The sequence below is a fragment of the Lagenorhynchus albirostris genome, chromosome 17 (genome assembly GCF_949774975.1).
Source record: "Lagenorhynchus albirostris chromosome 17, mLagAlb1.1, whole genome shotgun sequence".
In the NCBI taxonomy this organism is placed as follows: Eukaryota; Metazoa; Chordata; class Mammalia; order Artiodactyla; family Delphinidae; genus Lagenorhynchus; species Lagenorhynchus albirostris.
Genome location: NC_083111.1, coordinates 964,135 through 987,472, shown reverse-complemented (window position 1 = coordinate 987,472; position 23,338 = coordinate 964,135). Strand labels below are relative to the sequence as shown.

General features: G+C 51.3%; 1 protein-coding gene across 16 annotated transcripts in view; it reads right to left on the bottom strand.

Moving 5' to 3' along the window:
- Nucleotides 1–15,263: 15,263 nt before the first annotated feature.
- LOC132508132 (uncharacterized) overlaps nt 15,264–23,338 on the bottom strand; it is an 87,363-nt gene continuing 79,288 nt past the window's right edge. For 12 of the 16 annotated variants that reach the window (XR_009536438.1, XR_009536444.1, XR_009536435.1 and 9 more), the window contains one exon: nt 15,264–15,668. Coding sequence is in view for 4 of the 16 variants with exons in the window: in XM_060128048.1 (XP_059984031.1) it covers nt 15,667–15,668 (2 nt within the window). In the remaining 12 variants the exon portion in view is untranslated. Of the gene's footprint in view, nt 15,669–17,555; nt 17,722–23,338 lie in introns of all 16 variants that reach the window. The other 4 variants (XM_060128045.1, XM_060128046.1, XM_060128047.1 and 1 more) reach the window with 2 other exon arrangements.

The following is a 23,338-nucleotide window of genomic DNA, read 5'->3' as shown; positions in this document are numbered from 1 at the left end:
ATCTCTCCATCTCAGGATCCTCCCTCACATTTTACAAGGCCCTCTGCCATGTAGGATAACATATTCCCTGGTTCAGGGCATCAGGACGTGGGCACAGTTGGGCCGTCGCTCTGCCTGTCACAGTCTGTTTTACCTTCTTGTTCTCTGATGTGTCTTTTCAGGCGGCTTCAGCCTCTGATTCACGGTGGGGGTGGGATGACGGGGCACAGATGTCCTCCAGAGTCCCTGATATTCCCTGAATACCACCGAGGTCACTCAGCGGGTACGTGGATAGGTAGGTGGATGGACGGAAGAAATTTTTATTAAAATCCCCCTGTGCCTTAGTGTGATGCTGGCTGCTTTCATGTATGTAATTTCATTTATTTGGAAAAAGAGGTCTTCTCCTCTGTTCTCACAGATGAAGAAGTTAAAGCTCAGAGTGTGAAGCTGCTGGGGTCACCCAGCTGATGGAGATGCGACCCTAAATCCAGACGTACCTCCCCTTTCATAAGTACGCAGTTCACGTTTTCTTTTTACCCTAGACGATCAGAAATCAATGGAAAATATCTCAGGTTTTCCGGCTGTAGTTTGTCACCACGGGAGATAAAAGGGAGAGATGAGCGGTGTCATGGTAACTTGCTCTGGAGGCAAAGCAGCATCACAATGACAATGCTTGTCATTGCGAAGCATCGTTGTGGAGATACAGGCTATTACTGAAAAGGCAGGAAAGGGAAACCTGCTCTGTTGTTGCCTCACATTGATTACGGCTTATGATGCACCAGTACCCGTGCTGAACGACTTAGAGATATCGTCTTGTTTCATTTCCTAAAACCCAGCAGGATAAAATCTCTTATCATCCCATTTCAGAATGGAAGTGACTTGCCCACGTTCACACAAGACATAAGCAGGTGCTCCAGGAACTGAACTCAGATCCATGCAGACCTGCAGGCTGTGCTTTTAACAACGGTGTCATATCAGGGAAAAGAAAACCCTGATACACGTGGTGCTTTAACAAAACTAGCCCATGATATGAAAAACATAATGAATTCTCTTAAGATAGTAACATGTTTTCCGCTAGACCATCAAAACAATTTTTACAAAGAAAAATCCAACTATTTCCTTCACCAGATACGGATGTTCTCTGCTGGTGACACCAACCTCCTCCTTTTGGAGCTTCTATCAAAACATTAATGAGAATTTATTTTAAAAGCTGTGGGTCGGGCTTCCCTGGTGGCACAGTAGTTGAGAATCTGCCTGCCAATGCGGGGGACACGGGTTCCGGCCCTGGTCTGGGAGGATCCCACATGCCATGGAACAACTGGACCCGTGAGCCACAACTACTGAGCCTGCACGTCTGGAGCCTGTGCTACGCAACAAGAGAGGCCACGACAGTGAGAGGCCCCTGCAAAAAAAAAAAAAAGCTGTGGGTAGAAGCTGCTGGCCCTGAGGGGGGCAGCGAGACACGAACACACGTGGCCAGAGTGTCCCCACCTCTGCCTCAGGAGGCAACTCAGGAGTGAAAGAGAGAGAGGGGTTCAGGGAACTTCCGCTAAAAGGAAATTGCTCTGGGTTCAAAATTCTCCAAGCAAAGAGCACAAAGGGTGACAGGGGACAGTCCAGAGGTGGGTACAGAGGAGAGAGCTCTGTGCAGAGCGACTGTCTTATCACCCGGTGGCCCCGGTCACCCGCAGGGCAGGGGGTCAGCACTGCTATGTCCCCGGGCTGGAAATCCCCCCCAGGAGTCACATTCTCTGCTGCGTGGACACGGCCCCAAAGCTCTGCTCCGAAAGGCTCCACGGTGAGATTTTTCTGTTGTATTTCAGGACGAGAGATAACGTTAGCCCTGGTCGTTTCCCATCACAATACATCACTATATCCTGTCAGCATCTCCATGACAGAGGAGTTAGAGGAAAGGAAATAGAGCGAGAAAAAATGTCACTCGTTAATCTAATGTCTTTTCTACACAGTAGAAGTTCCCATCCCATAACTGGGAGGCTGTCAGAACAGAGGGTCCCCCGTTCACGTATTAGATTTGAATATATATTTAAAGATCGAGGAACTGGATTCTTCTGAAACCTACCATATATGTCCCACACTGATTTAATCCCCATAGTAGATTTTTGTCATTATAAGAGTCAACGTGTAGGAATTATAAAGTAAGACCCTTACACAACCCAGAACCCGCGAGAAAAAAGCCTACAACTTAAATCCTCTTAATTCACATCCTCTTATGTGAATTGCTGTTGTTTCACTTCATGGTGACCATCCAGGTATAAACAGACACATACAAGTAAGGAGTAGCAATGACAATGGTTTGGAAAGCAGTGCTTTCTATGATGACAGCCGGGCGAGTCCGTCAGGTCAGGGCTCTCACCTGTGGGAGGTTTCCTCTCCCACACCTGGGTCCACATCATCTGTGCACCTGCTGACTTGAAGCCCTGGGCTCTGCCCGTCTGGCGGAGATCGTGGGCTGTTCTGCGCCCTCCCCACACACCCGCTTCCCATCCGGGCAAACTCACTGAGCTCCTGTTTGCAGTGGCCGGTGTGCCCCACAGACCTCATCATCTCCTCTGCTCCTCTCGCCGCCTCTGCCCGCCGTGTGCTGCGGCCTCGGGGACACGGAAGCAGTACCCTCTCTGCTGCTTCAAACCGTGTCCCCTCACCTTCCACGTCTCACGTTTCTGCTGCAATTTCCATCGCCTCCAGGAGTTAAGATTAGTTCTATATAAAGAAGTCAATCCAGAGCTTTCAGGACTCCAGGAGAAAGGAAAAGAAAATAATTTCTGGTGTCAAAGTATTCATACTAACTTTTTTTTTTGCGGTACGCGGGCCCTCTCACTGTTGTGGCCTCTCCCGTTGCGGAGCACAGGCTCCGGACGTGCAGGCTCAGTGGCCATGGCTCACGGGCCCAGCCGCTCCGCGGCACGTGGGATCTTCCCGGACCGGGGCACGAACCCGTGTCCCCTGCATCGGCAGGCGGACTCTCAACCACTGCGCCACCAGGGAAGCCCTCATACTAACTTTTATCTTTTAATCCTCCAATTGAATTTAGTATTAGTAGAGTTATTAGCAGTGGAGTACTAACTGTACGTGTGTAGTTAATATTAGTTCCAACTAGTATATCTTATCTTTCAAAACAATTAAATTTTAGATTAGTTCAGATGCAAATCTCTCTGAATTTCCTTTGGGCGTTAACATTTCAGACTGATAGAATGTAAGATTTATGTATAGTTTGTAAATCTATTAGATCGAGCAGAATAGTCTAATCATCTGAAAGTTATTATATGTTGTCCCATCAGTATGAAGTATTTTTTAAAATCTAAATGCACGTTTGAACTTAAATGTTATCTATTACAAGATCTAAAGATTGACAGTGCAGAGTGAGCTTTGGAAAAGGTCATAATTAATTGTACAGATCTTCCTCAACTAACGATGAGGTTACATCTCGACCGACCCATCAAAGGTTGAAAACACTGTAAGTCAAAAATGCATTTACTACCCGACCTCCTGGACCTCGTAGCTCAGCTCGGCTGCTTGAACTGTGCTCAGAGCATCTGAAGCGGCCGTGGGCTGCCTGGGAGCCGTGGCCGCCACCGCCCAGCTTCACGTGAGAGCATCCACAGAACGTTACTAACCCTGGAAAAGAGCAAAATTTGAAGCACGGTTTCTACTGAATGTCTATCACTTTCACACCCTCATAAAGTCAAAAAGTCCTAAGTCACATCATCACGAGTCGGGGATTATCTATTTACTGAATGTGTTTGCAGCCCATTATCAGTCATCACACTGCATTTCTCCCTAGAATAATGATATAAATAATATTCGTCACCAGCCCTTCCGTCCTATCAGCTGGATGCTGTCATCGTACCCATTCTTCAGATAAGGACGCAGAGGCATAGGTGAGGCTAAAACCTTGTCTCCATTCCTCAGCGAGTAAAGGGGGAAGCTGTTCGTCACATCCAGCACCTGAAGTGTTAAACGCTGGGTGAGGGACCTGGGTGGTACCTGCCCAGGGAGAGGCTATGTCAGGGGCCAGGCGCAGGGAGCAGCCGCTGGGACCCCAGCTCCCTCCCGGGCTCAGCTCTCAAGCTGCTGTCCACATGCGTGTGCTAGGCCATCCAGCTCCTCTTGGAAGGAGAACAATGCTGAAATACGCTTCGGTTCCATTTGGGACTTGCCCTGGGTCAGTGACGACTTTCTTACGAGGGCCCTGAGTCAGTACAACCACCTGCCAAACACTAAAAGATATTTTGGAAAGAGCTGCTCAGGAGCAAGGCTCTCCGTCCTGAAATGAACGCTTCACAGCCGACCGGGACAGAAACACGGGGACCGCTCAAAACACTCTGCCGGGTCCCGTCGACTCCTCCGGGGCCAGGGGCAGCTCCAACGCCAAGTCGTGAGGCCTCCTTCAGACGGGGCGTCTGCGGCAGCCCCCCCGGCCTTCAGGAGCCAGGAGCCTGGTCCTGTGCGGGCTGCTCTCCAACACAAGGTCTGCACACAAAATGTCCTGCAAGGGAAAGCCTAGATGTAACCCTGCAGGACAGAACAATTGCGCTGAGGTCCTCCGGGCCCAACTTACAGCACAACCAGCAGAAAGGCATCTCTTTAAGAAAGCAAGCCATTGCTTCGAACGAGCACGGCTACAGAACATGCTGGAAAAAGTCTAAATCTCCAAAGGTTGTCAGGCAGTCTCAGATCCTACGAACACACGCACACACACACACACACACACACACACACACACACACTGACTCAAAACCAAATAAACGCGCGACGACATGTTTGGGCCTTACTAACGCGTACTTGTGTGATAAGGGTTTATTTCCATCCAAGTCTAGCTATGCTGCTGCTACGTACACAGCCCATGAGTGGTACCTTGCAAATACTTGCAGTTTTTGGAGTGTGAGCACAGCAGCGTTCTCGGGGTGACCCACAGTCTGTTCCCTGCACCCACCTCAACAAGACGCATCACGCCCGCCTGGTGGACAGCACGCGTCCAGATTGCGTAACACCTGCTCAGAACAAATGTTTATTCTTTCCCTTTGTGTCCCTTGATTCAGTTAATTACGCTTCTTGGCATGTTGTCTAGCTCAGCACTGAAAAAGGAATCAAGCGATTTTATCAAATTACTGAAAGCAAACATTGTTCTTTCCCTTAGAACAGTGAGACTTTCTTATTCACCTTTAAAAGGAAAAATGTGCAGGAATAAAAATTCTAACATTCTTACATATCTTGCTCATGTCCAAATGTTCTTCAAATGAATGATCTAGATGCTTCCAGAAACTCTGTATTATCAACAGATACTATCTTTCCAGAGGTCAGAGAGGAAAACCTTTTGTAACGTGCACCCTCATGGTAACAGGTGCCCAACAATTCTGGTCAAGTTCGCAGCACCACCTCCCAGAAAAGACAGAGAGAGAGAGAGAGAGAGAGAGAGCTCTCTGGTGTGGTCCTTACTATTTGCCCCTTAGAGGAGAGCACTTTTGACACTCTCTTAGGCGGATGAGACCTCGTAATTGTTCTACCCTCTGAGTCATGAGTCCCAGACAAACATGTAACTGTTAGGACAAGACCTGCCAGGGCTCTCCCTCCCTGTCACCCACAGCTGACATCTCAGGACACTGCTGGCCCCAGCGCCCAGCGTGGCAGGGCCCCTGGGGAACTCCCCGGCCTGTCTGGGGCAAGCTGCCACCTCCCGGGCTGTGAGCCGGGCTGGCCGTTGTCCCAGCCCCTGCACCCCTGCACCGGGGACAGCCGGGTGGCCCCCGAGTCTAGTCTGGTGCCGGGTCTGCAGGGCACCAACCGCATCCTCTCAACCCCAGCCCCAAACTCACGAGAACTCGTACATGGCTTGCTCTGCAATGCCACCCTACCACAGAAGGGCACCGCGCATACACGCGGGCACACGTACCCCGACAGTGGAGGGGGCGGTCCTCGCAGCAGGGTCCCTTTTCATGCTCTCTCACTAACTGGTGGGCCAAGGGCCCCCTTCCCTTCCCCGGTCCAGCGACAAATTGCAGGACGACTGGTCCTCCAAGTCAGCTTACTAGTGGGTCAGAAAATAAGACAGAACGAAACAAAACAGACAGCATAAATCAAACCAGCTGAGTCCCCAAAACTACGTCACACCATCTTCCCACAATCTGAGTGAAACCAAACCTTTCATACACTCGGAGTTCAGTTAATGCCCTGTGAACAGATGAACAACTGAGTGAGCAGATATCCTCGACGTGCTCCCTGCAGCCTCTCCCCTCCAGCACGCGCTTTCTGGAATAATCCCTCTCGGGCTGAATCATGGCAGCTGGTGGAAAGGGCAGCTCTTCGCAGGGAAACTTGGGGGGGGCGTGCTTCGATTTCACGGATCTTACACTCTACAGAGTGAACTCTATGCTTTTCCCGAGGTAACAAAAGAGACCTCTGTTTAGCAAATTCCTTTGCAAACTGCATTTGTGAGATATAGTTTACAAGTTATTGAAAACAATCCATTTGGAAAATTTTCAGCTGTTACTTGTTTAAAGATGGGGCACTCCAACTGAAATCAAGTCTGAGCTCAATCTAAACATCCCTTAACAACCAAGGCTTCGCCCGAGTCGGCCGCCTTCATTCGGGTGGCCTTGGAGCAGAGAGTAGGAAATCCTGAGCCGGCGGCAAGGCCACGCGGGGCGCCCTGTCCCCAGCCCAAGGCGGCCCTGCCCTGCGCGGACGCACACCCTACCCCGGGTCCCGCAGAGGCGGACCCAGAGCCGGGGCTGGGGCGTGGAGTTGACTCGGGATGTGATCCCCACACATGCTGAGGAGGTAGGAAGTCGAGTCAGAAAAAAGAGGAGAGTCACAAAAGAGGAAGCAGCCGGTGGTCCTGTGGTCACCTCCGCGCAGACCCCGGGGGACAGACAGCTCAGCCCCCGTGAGGGCCGCGGAGGCTGGACGCGTCCCCACGGGCCCCTTTCTCGGCGGGAGGGGATGGCGCCGGCTTCAGGAACCCGGCAGGACAGTGGGGACCCGGCTCAGTTCCCTGCAAGGAGGCCATCGGCGCCCTCAGCCGACTGCCGCCAAGGGTCCCTTTCGACTCCTATTTGTCTCCTTCCGAGGACGCATTTTCCCTCCGTAGATTGTGAGTCGACTTCCTGACCTCTGCTGTCTACTCACTTGCCTTCTTGTGTAAAACACTGTCAGGGAATAAAGACACAGACGTAGAGAATGGGCTTGAGGACACGGGGAGGGGAAAGGGTAAGCTGGGACGAAGTGAGAGAGTGTCATGGACATATATACACTACCAAACGTAAAATAGATAGCTAGTGGGAAGCAGCCACGTGGCACAGGGAGATCAGCTCGGTGCTTTGTGACCACCTAGTGGGGTGGGATAGGGAGGGTGGGAGGGAGACGCAAGAGGGAGGAGATATGGGGATATATGTATATGTATAGCTGATTCACCTTGTTATACAGCAGAAACTAACACACCTTTGTAAAGCAATTATACTCCAATAAAGATGTTTAAAAACAAAAAAAAAAAGGTCAGGGACCTCACAGAGGTTTATGACATGTTTCCGTGGCACTTTGCAAGCTTCCACAGGTAAGGGAAAGCAAGAGGGACTTATTATCTCCGCAACGAGTCTAAACAGAAATTGACTAGGTATCAAATCAACTTAGCAGATACGGAGACAGAGGCTCACAGAAATTAGGCAAATTCCTTCAGTGCAGAGAACCAGGTAGGGCCCAAGTTGAGACTGATGGTTATTTCACTTACCGGTAATTTCTTGCAAATGTTTCAGGGAGCAGTAACATCAGTTTTTACATAAACTTTCTCAAAGAATAGAGAACAGAGACTAGCAGTCAACTCATCTTATGAGACCAGCATAAATCTCATACCAAAACCCGACAAATGTGTTGCGATTTTCAGACCAATCTCTCCCATGGACAGACATAAAGATTTTAAACAATATATTAGCAAGTAAATCCAGTATTATAAAAAGCATAATACCTGTGTTTCCTTTAAAAATGCCTTTTTTTCTCTGCAATGTCAAGTTTAGATTTCTTGTTACATTAATGAGCCACTGAGGGATTAGAGAATTGCTTCCTTGGTCAGAGGAAGCAGACTATTGAGACCATCAGTGAGATCCCTAGGCCTAGTTTTCTGATGCATTTAAAATATTACAGTCTCCACCTTCTCTCTTTCAGTTTCCCCCGGAAACCCCACAATATATCACTGATTAGAGGCACAGGTTGACGGAGATCTCGTCTTGGCCACACACCGGTCAGTTCGCACAACGAGCTGGACCTGCAGGGAGGTTAGAAGTGTCACCCAGGGAGTGAATCAGGACACCGGCCTCCACTTTCGACGAATAAACTCCTGACGCTCTTTCAGTTTCCTTTCTTCATGGACAGTGCAATCTGTGGAAAGTGAGTTGTTTTCCACGTCCATGTCAAATTTCTCAGTGTATGCAAACTCCAATTCGAGTCTCTGTTCTGTCCGCTCTGTCTTGACAAAGCCCCCAGGCGCCTGTCTGTCTCCTTGGGCTGCGGCCAGCTCCACCCCAACCAGCTGGGCCCCCGACCACCCAGAGCACGTGCCTGCAGAGACCTCGAAGCTGACGAGTCCAAAACCAGAGCCCGTCCCCTTCCGCTCTGCTCACAGCCCCTGCTTCTCAGCTGGAGCAACCCCCCTCCTCCGAGGCCAAAACCGAGCAGCCTTCACCCTTCTGTTACCAGGAATGAAGGAGCACGTGGTTTAGATGTATTCAAACAGCTGGGTGATCACTGAAGCTTTGATTCCATTTTAATTTCATTCTCCTAATGTGTTTGAGATGTTATGAAAGTACTACATAAGTAAGAGATGACTTCAAATTCAATCTACAGTCTTAGAGGTCGGTGGTCCCGTGGTGAACTCGCTTCGCAGCTCATAAAATGACTTCTGTGTAAAAGTTATGCTTCCAAGTTTTTTCATTTTCACTTTAGGAAGTACTATTTGGTTGTCCCCATACCTTGGCTATTGTGAATAATGCTGCAGGGAACACAAAGATACGGACGTCTCTTTGAGACAGTGTTTTCATGTCCTTTGGATGAATACCCCGGGTGGAATTGCTGGACGGTATGGTAGTTCTAGTTGTAACTTTTTGGGGCACCTCTACACCGTTTTCCACAGCAGCTGCACCGGTTTACATTCCCACCCACAGTGCACAGGGCCACAGCCTCACCTACACTTGTTGTTTGTTGCCTTTTTGATGACAGCCATTCTGACAGGCGTGAGGTGGTGCCTCAGTGTGGTTTTGACTGCATTTCCCTGATGATTAATGTTGAGCATCTTTTATGTGCCTGTTGGCCATCTGTATGTCTTCTGTGGGAGTCTATTCTGGTTCTCTAGGTTTGAAGTTTAAAGACTATGAAATCTAGGTAGAATCAACAAGTGAGTATCGATATTTAAGGATCAGATGTCAGCGTTTTCCCTTTCTTCAGTGTTTGAACACTGCTGACTGTTGCAGATACCAAATCCCTCCTGGGTGGGTGGGAGGGCACAGGGGAAGGTGCTGACACGTGGTACCTGCAAGGCCTTCGGGGAACGGAGAAGGGGAAAGTCTCAACCTGCCTGCAAAGGGGAGGGAAGCCTACTTCGGGAAAATGAAAGGCCTTCTATAGCAGACGGGAACACGAGGCAGAACGCACAAGCTTCGGGTGCCCAAGCAGGGGGCATCTCAGGGTGACGACAGCCCGACGTCCAACACAAAATCGAATCGCTTATTATCCTTTAAAAGCACGAGAACGACTTATGCTCAATTCCACCTAAACGCTTTAGAAAATAATTCTCAGCTATTTTACTATCGCTGGGCGAGAAGAGCCATTGAGCGGATCCCGACAGGGCGGTGATTCCCTGGAGGAAGGTGCCCGTGTGGCCGGGAGGCCCTGGGCCCCGTCACCGGCCCGTCTGCCCCAGACCTTCCTGATGCTTCTCAGAGCCCAGCGGCAGCAGGCCAGCCCTGCCCGAGGATGCTCACTTCACTCACCCAGGAAGTGGACTCTCATTGGATTTTGCAGCTCAGTGTGGGCTGCTGTCTTCCGACCTCTGCTGCACTTAGTCATTCACGCTGCTCTTTAAATTATATGCATTTAGTCACTTGGCTGTGTTCCAGCCTGGGAACCCTGTGTCAGGGAATCGTTTCAAAGCCTGTGTTAGGACAGGGGCCATGGCCTGCAGGCATGTCTGGCGGTTGGTTCAGGCCCTTTCTTGCTGGGTTAGGAGGTGAATTACCGGGAGGGTTGGGGGGAGGGGCAGGTGCACTGACAGCTTCTCTCCAAGGACGCCTCCGGGTGACAGGTGGGGCGGCCAGCGCCCGGCCGGGCGAACTCTGGGGGACTGGCCCCGGGCCCGTGGAAGGAAGGCGCCGGCGACAAACACCACGCCGTGTCCACGGGGCCCGGACAGCCAGGGTGGTGCTCTGGAGGGATTTCTCTCCTGAACGGCAGGATGCGAACAATCAATAGGTTAGCAAATTGTTAGGAATTCGCTCCAAGTCCAAAAATCTGAAAAATACCGCAAGCGATGCCACAATTCCTCTGTCATTAGTGGAATCTTGCGTCCCCTGGAGCAGCACAGCTTCAGGCTTGTTAGGAAGGGATCGCCTGCTTCTTGCAGTTTTAAATTACGTTTGCAAAATGCTTCCAACTGCAAAATCAAGAGACGAGTCCCCCAAACTCGACTTTGTCCGGGGTCCCTGAGTGTCTATGGAACATCGTGCGTGAGTTTAATTCAGAACAGCCGACAGCTGGTGTAGGGGCCGGGGCTCCGGCCGGCAGGGCCTCACGTGAGCAGCAGGAATGCCCCCTCCACGCCGCCACCCTGGAGAGCCCGCCCCCCGCCAGCGTTTGATGACACTCAGCTGACGGGCGCGAGGACGGGGCTGGGAGGTCCCCAAGGGCCCACAAGCCCGGTTGGAGCCCTGGATTCTGGGACTGTCTCCCATCTGCCCAGAGCTGGCTTTGGGCCTCCTGGACCCACTGCCCCAGCAGGTCAGGAGGCCGGGAAGTGACGGCCCTCAAAGTTCTGGGCCAGGGTCCTCCCCTGAAGTTTACCAATCAGGTTCTTCACTGAAGTAGCACAAACCACCCTCGAGTGCCCTCCATGACTGGCTATAGTCATTTTCCAGAACATTTCCACAGATAAAGGGAACACTTAAGGGGCACGAGAGAGGAGATTCAAATCATCACTCCTTGACCTTCCTGAGGAAAACAAAGGACAGCTTAAGTTTATCGTTTAAACTTACTTATTGTGTGAGAGAACCTTGTTTTCTTTTATTGCTTTTCTTAGCTATGTCTTAGTAAGAACTAGCCTATTAGACCTCTGGGCATAATTTATGTGAAGTGGTGAGAAATTAACCTGATTTTACGCATATTTGAAGAATATGACTGTAAAACTTGCTTGAAGTTGACTTAGTCATTATAAGTGTCATTAATAGACAATGTATATATTCGTTTCCTTTCTAACCTCCACTTTACCAAGGCGCTCAGCAAGCACTTCTGAGTAAACGGACTTACGTTACATCCACATCTGACGTGGACGCGTGGCTATGCCTCTTCGCAGACCCCCTTCCCACCTGGATGACTGTCCCTGAGAAGGTCTCCAGTGGAATCCAGCTTTCCTATCTGAACGGTGCGAACACTGTTCATTGTGTGTAAATGGAAGTATATCTTTAGGGAATACATTCCCTGAATCAAGTTCCTACAGGAAGAATGGTTTTCAAAAAAATATCTATCTCATTCTTCTCTTGAATTCCTTATTCAGTAACGAGGAAATAAAAGGAAATAGATTCAAAAAGAAAAGAACAAATCAGGAAAAGACAGAAATTTGAAAGGGAAGGAAAAAACTGAATGAGAGGTTGTATTAATTCAGTTAGCCATTCAACAAAGATTACATGTCTGATAGTTAAAGAGTTCTGGGGATGTAGGAATGAGTCAATCATAATTTCTGCCTTCGGAAAGTTTATAATCTAAGTGAGGAAATAAGCGAATAAGCAACTGACACGACGGGGATGACGGCTGTGGCACCGGCCCTGGGGGAGCCGGCCACGTCGGCGGGGCTCAGAGACCACGGTGGGCTCGGCGTCGGGAGAGCCCTGAGAAGGGGCACCTCCCCAGCCTGGAGGGTCAGGGAAGGCTTCTCTGGAGAGGTCATGCCTAACTCAGCTTGTAAGGCGAGTTACAATCAGCCAGGAGGGAGCTGACCACAGTAAGGTAAAGACTTGGAAGCAATGTTGACACATAACCCACAAAGGATTGTATCCTGAATATATAAAAAGCTCTCGAAACTCAATGTTAAAGCAAACAGTCCAAGTTGTTTGGGTGAGAGACGTGAACAGACATTCCACTGAAGACCACCTACAGATGGTAGATCAGCCCATCCCTAGCCCTCAGGGAAACGCACATTAAAACGGTAGTGAGAGGCCACCTACCAGAGTGGCTAAAATAAAAACCAGTGACAGCCCCAAGCCCCAGGGAGGGCGCTCCCCTCACACGTTGCTAGTGGAACGTGAGGGTGTGCAGCCATTCGGGGCACAGCGTGTCGGCTTCTTATAAAACCGGACCTTCAGCTATCATACAACCCACGTGCACAAGCCATTTATCTATTCCGTTTTTATAGCCCTGAAGAATGTGGGGCACATGGCTGTTTCCCAGGCTGAGCCAGAAGTGGGGAGTGCAGGAGGCTGTGGGTGCCACGCGGGCTCTGTGAGAGCCACAGGAGGGGTCGTGTGGGTCCATGACGGCGGTGGGCAGGTAGGAGTGGGGCTGAGAAGCCGCACAAGCGATAGGATGGGACGGAGCCTAGCGCACACACACCAGGAACACGGGAGAAGCTGGGAAGTGGGAGTAAGATGGGTGACTGCATCCACGTCACTCTCTCCTGCTTGGGATAAGAGACTATAGTTCCCAAAATGGTACCATTGGGGAAAAACAAATGTGTGGAAAGGATCTCTCTGTACTGTTTCTTGCAGCCAGATTTGAATCTATAATTATCACTATAAAAAATCCAATTAAAGTAAAAACATGTTAGTTACTGTAACTAATAAAACAAGATTTATAGACAGCATGTGTAAAACCTTGAGGGGGTTATTCCAGAGGGGGAGGGACCATGGAGAGGGAAGTGTGCAGCATCTGAGGGGAAGCGGTTGCCTTTTGCTGGGTGACCCTGGGTAACAGCAATTAAAAGCTCAGTTGTGGGGGGGGGCGGGGACTGTCCTCAGGGGTCTCACTTTTCTGCATCAGAACTGGCTCAGGCTCCCCAGCGGCATCTGGCCTGGTAGAGACAGAGAGAGCGGTCCCTATCCGAGCTCAGTTTTGCCCCAAGTTACTAAGGGCCTTTCTGGGAGGTGGCTGTGTATTGCTTTTCAGAGAAACACCCAGGCCTAAGAGTTCTCAGGCTTCAGGAACATTGTCAAGGGTCCTAATGTGAACCATGTGATGTTCTAAAGACCAGACGAGGATGCTGGTTGGTAGACAGACCACGAAGGCCTTCGTCAAGGGACAAGGTCAAGAGGAGGAAATTTTGAGTCTCTTGCTCTGAAACCTCCCACTTTTAGTCTTGTAGTTAAAGCAGATCGCTGAGAAACAGACCTCGCGGAGAGAGCGGATGTGATGCGTGCCTAGGAAAACATGCATTTCTCTACATACACGGATTCTCATGGAAACTGAAAAAGAACACACAAGTAAATCTGAATTTAACCAGACGTAGATATTTTCTAACATCTTATAGGTGATACTAAGGAAACATTTCAAGCCAAACCAAAAAGAAACATCACCGGGCAAATGAGGGTATTTCCTTCCGACCGCCATTTTCCTTTTCCTGTCATTAGTCACTGTTCACAAAGACAATTTCAAAACTCCCCAAAACTTTCTTTTCGTAATGTGCTTGCTTTACACAAATTTGAAGGTGTCTCATTCAGCACATTTTATCCATCATAATTTGCACAAATCTACAATGTCTGCGCAGAACGGAACTGCAGAGTGGTGAAACGATTCTTCAGTTTGGGGCCTGACTGTCAAACGTCCCTCCTCAGTTGCTTATTTATTGTACCCAGTTTCTACCAGTGCATTCCCACTGACGTATGCAATGGAAAGTCATTTATTATAACTTGGAATCTCCATTATTGAGGAAAATGGCAATGTTTCAGCAGAGTTCTCATTCAACTCGATGGCCAAGTGTTCATTTCCAGCCTTTCTGAGGCTTTCTTTTCCCAGCCAAGGAGAACAGCACACTGGGGGCTGAAAGGGGCTGACAACTGCCCTGTGCAGACCTCCTGCCTTTACCTCCGGCCTTTACTCCCGTCCACCCGCCTCTGGGTGGGACGCTGTCCCAGGACAGAGCAGAAAGGGAGGGTCTCTTCCTGCCAGGCCCCTGAAGCCCCTCCCCAGGCCTGAGCCTGCTGGACCCAACTTCCTTCAATGAGAGACATTATGCCTTTTTTCTTTGCATCTGTCCACCATCACCCCAAAATTCCTAGCACTGGGATTTTACATAAAAGTCTGCACTCAGAGTCTTACAACTTATGCAATTAATTTAGCATACATTTAATTGAGTCTGTTAGGAAACTATCCCAGTGTTATTGCATTTTAAGTTGTAATTACAGCTATTAAATGAATGTCTCTTTGAAGGATTTCCTTGATCCAGTGGTCACATGACAGTTTGAGGGTCAGAGAGCCCTCGTCCGTGGCTCTGATGCCCTCGGGGCTCACGGGGACCCGCTGAGTCCTGGTGAGGTGTCAGTGTTCTTCTGAACAGTTCATCGGAGGAGAAATCCACCTGCACTGTTTCAGGATCCAGGGACTTACACTCTACTCCATTTCTCTACACTGAGAGGCACTCGTTTGCTTTCAACTTTGAACAAAAATAAAGTGGTGGGAATGAAATCGAGTGAGAAGTAATATTTCTGAAGAAAAAAAGCTAATGAAATACTTGCCCTGAGTCCTCTGAGATAGGTAGGTTTATTTTTTTTCTTGGGATTTTAAACAATTCCTCCCTGTTCTTTCCCGATGGGGCCCCGCGCTGCCCATCAGACTGCTGTGAACCTTCTCCCTTTACGGCCTCTGACACCTGTTCCAAGATGCTGTCCAGTCCTGCTTAGTGCAGCACTTCTTTTCAAATCCAAAGTAACAAATAAAACTATTTAAAGAAAGTGTCATCTCAAGTCCTTTTTAATTCTTTTATATATATATAAAAAAGGAGACAGAGAGAGAGAGGAAGAAAGGGAGAGAGAGAAAGAGGGAGAGACATAAATCTCCGAAAAGTAGCTTTCCTCCAGATGTTGGAAACCCAGATGTTCAAGTCCTTTTTAATTCTTTTTTATATATATAAAAACGGAGACAGAGAGAGAGAGGGGAAGAAAGGGAGAGAGAGAAAGAGGGAGAGACATAAATCTCTGAAAAGTAGCTTTCCTCCAGATGTTGGAAACCCAGGATGTGACGATGAGAGACAGAGCTCGCACACTCTCCAGAAGCCTTCCCTTCTTGCCCACTGTGTCCTCCGCACTCCTCTTTTCTGTCTTCGAGACCTTATGCTTCGCCTTCTAATTATTTTTGTATCTATTACAATTTGGACAACATCTGCATTTACAGCTGGCTTGGGAGTCTTGGCTGACCTGGATATAAAACCTCATCTCTATGAGAACGAGTATCATGATGTTACGGCAGCGAGAGCATGATGAGAATTCCTAGGAAATGAAAAAGGGAAGAATCATGAAATCCTGAAATGTTCAAGTCTAGCATTTTTCTCTGTGTCATTCATACAGATTGATTCACCAAAATCGAGTTGTTTTCATCAGCTGATTTCTTTTGATCTCGGGACGATTTATCTGACATTTTTAAACATGGAACAAGGGAGTGGGGTGTGTAGAGCCCAGAGGGGCCCGGAGTGTTGGGTTTCTCTTGAGTTAACAGGAAAATAACCCCGATGGCAAATGACTTCAGCTGAATTCGAGCTAATAGCACAGAGACGCAAATTGCTTCTGGAAGAACTGGGGTAGAAACGCTTACTAAATAGTTTCCTTCCATTTCGGCCTGCAGCAGAACAGAAAACACAGTTGAGAGTGAGAAGTACAAACACAGAGAGCCAGCCAGCAAGGGCACATGGTCCTGGACACGCGCTGATGCTTGCAGAAGGGCGTGAGGTGCTGGAGGCCCTCAGGTTTGCATCAGAGACGCCCTCGGCCTCCAGCCAGCAGCCTCTCCCAGGCCCCGCGTGCCCATCATGGCATCACTTCAAAAATAAGCAGAAAGAGAAAGAAAGAAAAGTCTTGCCATTTACAGGTTTTAACCTTTAAGCGTTGAAGAGGAGGTGAAGTTGGTCACCCCACTGCTCCCCAGAGCCTCCCACTGCTCCCCAGAGCCCCCAGAGTTCCCCACTGCTCCCCACTGCTCCCCAGAGTCCCCCAGAGCTCCCCAGAGCCCCCCAGAGCTCCCCACTGCTCCCTAGAGCTCCCCACTGCTCCCCAGAGTTCCCCACTGCTCCCCACCGCTCCCCAGAGCTCCCCAGAGTCCCCCAGAGCTCCCCACTGCTCCCCAGAGCTCCCCACTGCTCCCCAGAGTTCCCCACTGCTCCCCACTGCTCCCCAGAGCTCCCCAGAGCCCCCCAGAGCTCCCCACTGCTCCCCACTGCTCCCTAGAGCTCCCCACTGCTCCCCACTGCTCTCCAGAGCTCCCCAGGCACCAGGCACCACAGGCAGCAGCTGTTTCCTGGCTTTGGTGGAGTCACATCCAGCGAGGGATGGGTCAAAATCAGCCCTCGGGAATTTGACTGCGTCCCCTGGATCGGAGCGAATCCCCCTGGGAACATCTACAGACGCCCTAGGTGCTGAAGGTCTGAGTCTCTGTCTTGCACTTTTCCACAGTAGACATTAAACCAAGCTCGAAGCTTCAAAGGAAGGCTATTCAATGTTTCTCAGCTGCACCTGAGGGAGTCTCCCCCTGCCTCCTAAGTGGACGTCGGGCACCTATGGGGTGGGCATAAGGGGGGCCCAGTGGAGGCTGCCCAGTGGTCTGGAGAGAAGTGATGACCGCGTGGCCAGGAGCAGCAGGAAGGCCTGTAGGAGACGTGGGTGCCCCCCTTCCGCCCTCCTCCCAGATAGGATCTAGTCTCAGGTGTTCGTCTGTCCTCCGAGGGGGTCAGCAGGGACCTCGTCTCAGGTCAGCCCTGATTTTCTCAGGTTCGTCCCTCATGGCCTTTGGGGCAGGTAATGCTTCAAGGGGGCTGTCCTGCGTCTCAGGGGGGTCAGCAGCGTCCTCAGCCTCTGTGCTCTAGCGCCAGCCCTCACCAGCTGCGACAACCCCAGACATGCCCGCGGCGGAATCACCCCGGTCCAAGCCGGCAAGCACAGGGTCCTCCTCTGAGGTCACCATCCCCCGGGCTCGTCACTCAAGCTGACACAATGCCCTGGGGACAAATGCCCCCCCCCCACCAGTCCCTCTAAAAGGAGGGAAAAGGCTGCAGCCTCGTTGGCAGCAGGACTCAGAGCCAGCCAGATCTGCTGGTCCTGGGCAGAAGCTGAGGACAGCAGGGCGTGCAGAACAAGAAGACGATAGCGACGTCCTGGAGAACTCACGCTGAAGCCGGTTTCCGGAGGGGCATCCTGACCCCGGCTGGTCACGTCGTCTGAAATGATCCTGCACGTGGATCCAAGGAGAGGCCTGCCGTCCACGGGTCTGCGTGACTGGACGGCTGTTTAAGGGCAGAATTCTCCAAAGTTCCGATCGCCATGCAGCCTCCACCTGAGCAGGCGTGTAACAGGCAGTCCGTCCCTGCCCATCCCTACCTGCACGGCTTTGCCCCTGCCGGCAGCTGCATCCCTGACAACCATCCTCACCACCAGCGTTCGTCCAGAGTCTGTCCTCTTCCTACAACCTTCACTGCTTCTGCTCTGCTCCAAGCCTGCACGGGCTGTCTTGGCACCGGCCATGGGCCTCATGACCGATCTCCCCCCACCCACACCCACTCCCCTCCGTGCTCTCAGGAGTGGCTTGAGCCATCCTGTGGACAGAGTGTCACTGGCTGGCTGGTCCGAACAGCCCTGGTCTCCAACCTGCTCTTCTCCCCGTGTTTCATTCTGCTTCGTAGCAGGTGTCACTACCTAACACGCTCTGTGTTTCCTCATTCGCCGTGATCGCTGCCCACCACCCACCAGGGCGACCCCTCTGGAGGGCAAAGTTGTGTTTGTCCTGCTCACAATGACTCCAGAGCCCAGAACGGCGCCTGCACTTAGGAGCCACATTCCACGGATGGAGGAAGGAAGGAAGGAACGTGTGCTCAGCACTGTGTTAACTGAACTTGTTATCATGCTTCCGTGGGGAAAGAACCAGTCCTGCACTTGACACACACCTAGAAATTCTGGGGAAGGGGAGCGTCACCTGGGTGAGGTCCAGAAAACTAACCAGCTGCAGGAATCCACGGAAAAACGCCTCCCGGGCCTCCAGCTTCAGGTTCCCACGTGAGGACCTTGGAAGCCATGCCTCCATCCTCAGGACAAGTGACAACCCGAACAGACTGAAGGATGGCAAGTACTCGTGGATCCCTCGCGGGGACACGGCATCGGCGCGAGTCCAGGCCAGCGTGGTGGTCATTCTTTCCCGGAGCAGAGCACAGGAGCAGACACTGCCGTGCATCCAGAGTAGGACCCGGACGGCAAGGAAAGGACAGCCGGGGCCCCACGTGGGCAAGTCTGAGAGTTAACGCTCCAGGGGGCCCCAGCCCCAGGCCTCATGATGTGGTGGAATCCTGGCCAGGTTCCCACGGTAAAAAGCAGAGAAAAGTCCCCCGGGCTTCTGGAAGGGGGAGGCGAAAGCTCTCTGAAAAACACCAGAGCACCCTGTTCTTCTCAACAAGGCCTGGCCTCAAGGAAAACTAGTTAACCAGAGTCTAACCAGCTGGGGTTTATCAGAGACTAACTGCCCCGGGGGAAGGGAAAGACCCAAATCCAGCCAGCTCCAGCCAGCCTGACCCCAAGGGGTTGGGGAAATAAATCCAGATTAGGAAGGAAGAAATAAGACCACCTTGTTCACAGTTGACATGATCAACTATGTGGAAAATCCAAACAAACAAAAAAACGGCATAAACTTAAAACACCATGAATATTTATAGCTTCATGTACATGTGTCTCCTCCCAACACAGGCTCTACGCTCTCACACGAAGGCCAATCAGCTGGACTTTCCTCTCTGTCCTTCCTCAACGTACCCATCTTTAAGATACAAATGCCAGCTCTAAGATGTAAAAGAAAGGGCTGTCTTGGGCACTCTGCAAGTATTTGGGAATAAACTACTCCCATATAGACTCTGTGGCATAGAAAGAAATTTGACCTGATTCCTTGAAGAGTATAACATCATAAAACCTATCCAAATGTCTAGAAACTGCAGACAGAACCTTGAATCCGAGACCTTGGTCCAAGGTCTCAGACTGATGCCGCTAGTGTCCAAAACCGTCACATGAGGTAAAGAATGATGTTTCTGTTCCTGTCACCTCTTGTCCATGTTCTATTTATTTTCCATTTCTCCTCCCCCGCATGTGTATACACCAAGCATCACTCGTTCGAATTACCCTTTGTTATTCCTAAATACTGGCAAAAACAGATGAACAAGAAGATGGTAGAAACAGAGTTAAGAGATACTAAGTGCCTCAATTGCATTGAAATTCTGGGAGTAAAGCCACATTTTAGGAAGTTTGGCATCAAGTCATCAGGTTAGAGATACAATGATGACGGGATACAGGGCCTCAGAGAAGGATGCCACATAATGGGAAGCTGCTACGTCGCCTGGACCAGGTTCCTTTAAAGAAGCACTTGGTGAACTTCTCTTACGTGTAAAGGAAGCTAGGAGATGAGAAAAAGGTGTGTCTGCAGCCCTCAAGGGACAGAATTAACCCCCCACCCCCGAGTCCCCAGGTTACAAATCTGAGTGTCGCTAGTTCATACCATTTCCAGCACAAACAGCTGGGGGCAGGTGCAGGGCAGCTGTGAATTAGGGCTGCTGCTCCCCGAGGGGCTGAGTCTTCAGGAAGCAGGCCCTTCTCAGCCCTCTCTCCCCAAGAAATCCAAAGAGTTTTACCCACTTCATTTTGCTTATTTGATTCACACCCTCAAGGGACCGTAGAATTTCAGGATTTTCAGATGAGGAATCAAAACGATAATTTTTCAAAAGATTCAGATAATTAATCCCAGATCCAAGTTCTAATATTTCTGGTTATCAAGAAAACTCTGCTTCCCTTGAGGTCCGTCTCTTGTTCAGATTCCCCCTCACTTACCCCCGGAACCCCTAGTTATGTGTAAAGGAAAAGAGCAAGCCAGTAATAGAGGTACAAATACATTTGCATTTTTCAATGTCATGCTATAAATCACAGTCAATGGCATTCTTTGATGCTGCATACCTTTAAGAAGACCGTGATTGGATGATATTATGTAAAAATACATTTTCAAACCCGATCTTGGATGGCAAGTCAGTGGGACCCAGTACAAATGCACAGGAGGTCGCAGCCACGTTGCTGGTCTAGCCGCAAGGCTGGGCGCTGGCCAGGGCACTGCTCTGGGACCCGCCGGCACGCCGGTGACTCTGGAGAGGACGGAACATTTTCCCAGAATGGGCTTTGCTGGGGCCACTGTCCCCGCCCACCGGGGCCACGCTGCAGCCTCTGGAGCAGGCAAAATCAATGTCCTCCATGTCGCGCAGCCCCTTTCCGCCCACGCTTCCGTCCACATCACCCTCGCTGTCTTGCAGTAAATGCCTGTCCCTGCCTGACCCACGTCCTCCCAGCCACCTAGAGCGGCCAGGGGCCAGTAAGCCTTCAGAGCAAGGTGTCAGGACATCGTACCGAGCCCCTGCGTAACCCAGCATCTCCTCCGGCAGCAGTGGGCTCAGGAGAGGAAGCGGGGATGTCGCCCTGCGGGGGGATTATCCCTCCGGGGGCCCTTCAGCGTCGCCTCGTCACTCTGCAGGCAGGTGTCCTGGGTCGGGGGGCTTTTCTCTGTCCTGTGGGGACAGTCACGTGCATTCGGTGCCACGAGGGGAGGGGTGACAGGACACAGCCTGTCGGTTCCCCCATCTCAGGCGACAGAAGCCCAGTAGTCCTGCAGGTACACACGCCCACGCAAGATGACACGTCTGCACAGCGTCTCCCCTCCTTTCCTCACGGATCCTCCACTAGGTCACCTTCCTCTGTCAAGGTGCCTTTCATGTGCATCCCTTACACAAAATATATTTAAGACTTTAAGGTAAAATCATGGAACGGCACTGCTACATACACTCGTTTATTATGAAAGCTCACCGTGGGCAGCCGGAGGAGAAGTCTAGGGGCGTTTAGGTCCCTGCTCAGTGCTCTCCACCGGATCTCACGGGTCTTTGTAAATCAAATTCTGGCTCTTCCAGACCCTTTATTTTGAACATTTCTGGCATCAAGTTTGGCCCGGGAAGTCACTGTGTCATAATTGCCGAGAGTCTAACAGAGACCCCCTGCGGTCAGGGATGACCAGGTGCCCGCTGCCGGGTCCACGTCCTGCAACTGCACGGGCCGCCACCTCCCAGCTGTGCGACAAGGTGTAGCTTTTCCTGTGCCCCGTAGCCAGGTGTGGTGGGAAGGAAGCTTGCCCGCTCCAGTCCGGAGCCCACGGACACGTGTGAGCGTGGGGCTCGGCTCCCAGGCACAGCCACGCCTGGCTCCCTCCCCTTCGGCTTGAGCCGCGCTCCAGATGGACCCGCGCGGGGTCCCTGCGGAAAACAGCTCAGGGGTCGTCCTGGAGCCGCCCCCCTGTGCCTGCGTGAGTCACCACCCACCAGCGGCGTGAAAACGCGGTCTCAACGCTCGGCGCGGGCGGCCACAAGATCCTTAAACTCATCCATCAGTAACGCGGATCCACATTTTATAAGCTGGTCTAGAAGGCTCCTCTCTCCGGGTTGCCCCCGGAGCACCGAGAAGGCGGAAATCTCGGACAGGCCCCCGGGGGTGGGAGGGGCCGTCAGGGTGAGCCGAGGCCCGTGCCCCTTCCCTCCGGGCCTTTGGCAGCAAACTCGGTATATTTTCAAATTTTTACTAAGTTTTTTCCCGAAGAGCTAACACTCCTTATAATTAAGCTTCTGGAAAATGTACGAAAATCAAAAGTCGGATATTTGCCCCCACAAGGATCATTACTTAATGCAGTTCTTTCTAATTAAAAATTTGTGTTTCTTACGGTGGGAGATGGAGTCGGCAGCAGGAACAAAGGGAACGTTGGCAGGTGCCGGTCCCCCACCTCACCCGGGGCTGAGCCCACGGCCCACAGGACCCCGACGTGACTCTGCGACCAGACGTGGCAAACCCGGAAGGCCGTCCCTCCTCTGCCACCCGCGGTGGCCACGCCTCATCCCTCCTTCCTCCAGCCTCTTCCCCTCCACCCCGAAGTCTCCCTGAACATCCCCCCGTGCGCTGTCACGCTCGCTAAGACTGGGAAGCAAAGACGAATTGCCGAAAACCGCCTAGAAGACGCCGAAGGCAAGAAGGGGGGAGAGAGGCGTGGACCCAGAACAGGAAACAAGACAGGAAAGGGCGGAAACCTTCAAAACACAAAGGAAGATTAATTCCGTCAAACCCCTTCCACAGGCTTCGGGACGAGGGGTCATACGTGGAAAGATGCTTCAGAAACTACTGACGCGGCCGACACAGACTAGGCTGTCAGCAGGCGGGAACAAGGGGGGAGGAAGAGGCTCTGTAACACCTTCCGCGGCTTCAGGGACAGAAGTGGCACCGCCGCCGGCATCGCAGCCCAGAACGCACCTCGGGACTCCACACGGATTTTCTTTCTTTCTCCAACCTTCTCCGATATCCCACAAGCCTAGCTACGATCACCTGGAGAAAGTCACGAAGGGCCACGCGGGTCCAAGCTGAACGCCAACTCCGCCTCACGCAGGAAAAGCAAAGAAAGAGGATGGAAGCTCCACCACCTCGCTGAACTCACTCATCACCAGGATGGGTCCAAGGAGTAAATACAAGCCAGACACAGGGACAGAGCGCGTGGAAAGGACACCCGTGAAGAGGACGGGACCTTGAAGACTGCGTGGTGGGGGAGATGGCCTGTGTTCCGTCAAAATGCAAACTTGGATCTGCAGGCGGGCACGAGACAGAGCTGGCCCAGCGCTGCCCCAGGAGATGGCTCTGGCCCTGCCCGCGCCCCGGCCAAGCCCTGCGGGCCACTCCTCCCTCTGGGCCACCCAGGCCCGGCCTCTGTCCAGAGCTTCCCTGGAGTCCTGGTCCGGCTGCCATTTCTTTTTTAAAAAAATAAATTTATTTATTTATTTATTTTTGGCTGCGTTGGGTCTTCGTTGCTGCGTGCAGGCTTTCTCCAGTTGCGGCAAGCGGGGGCCACTCTTCAT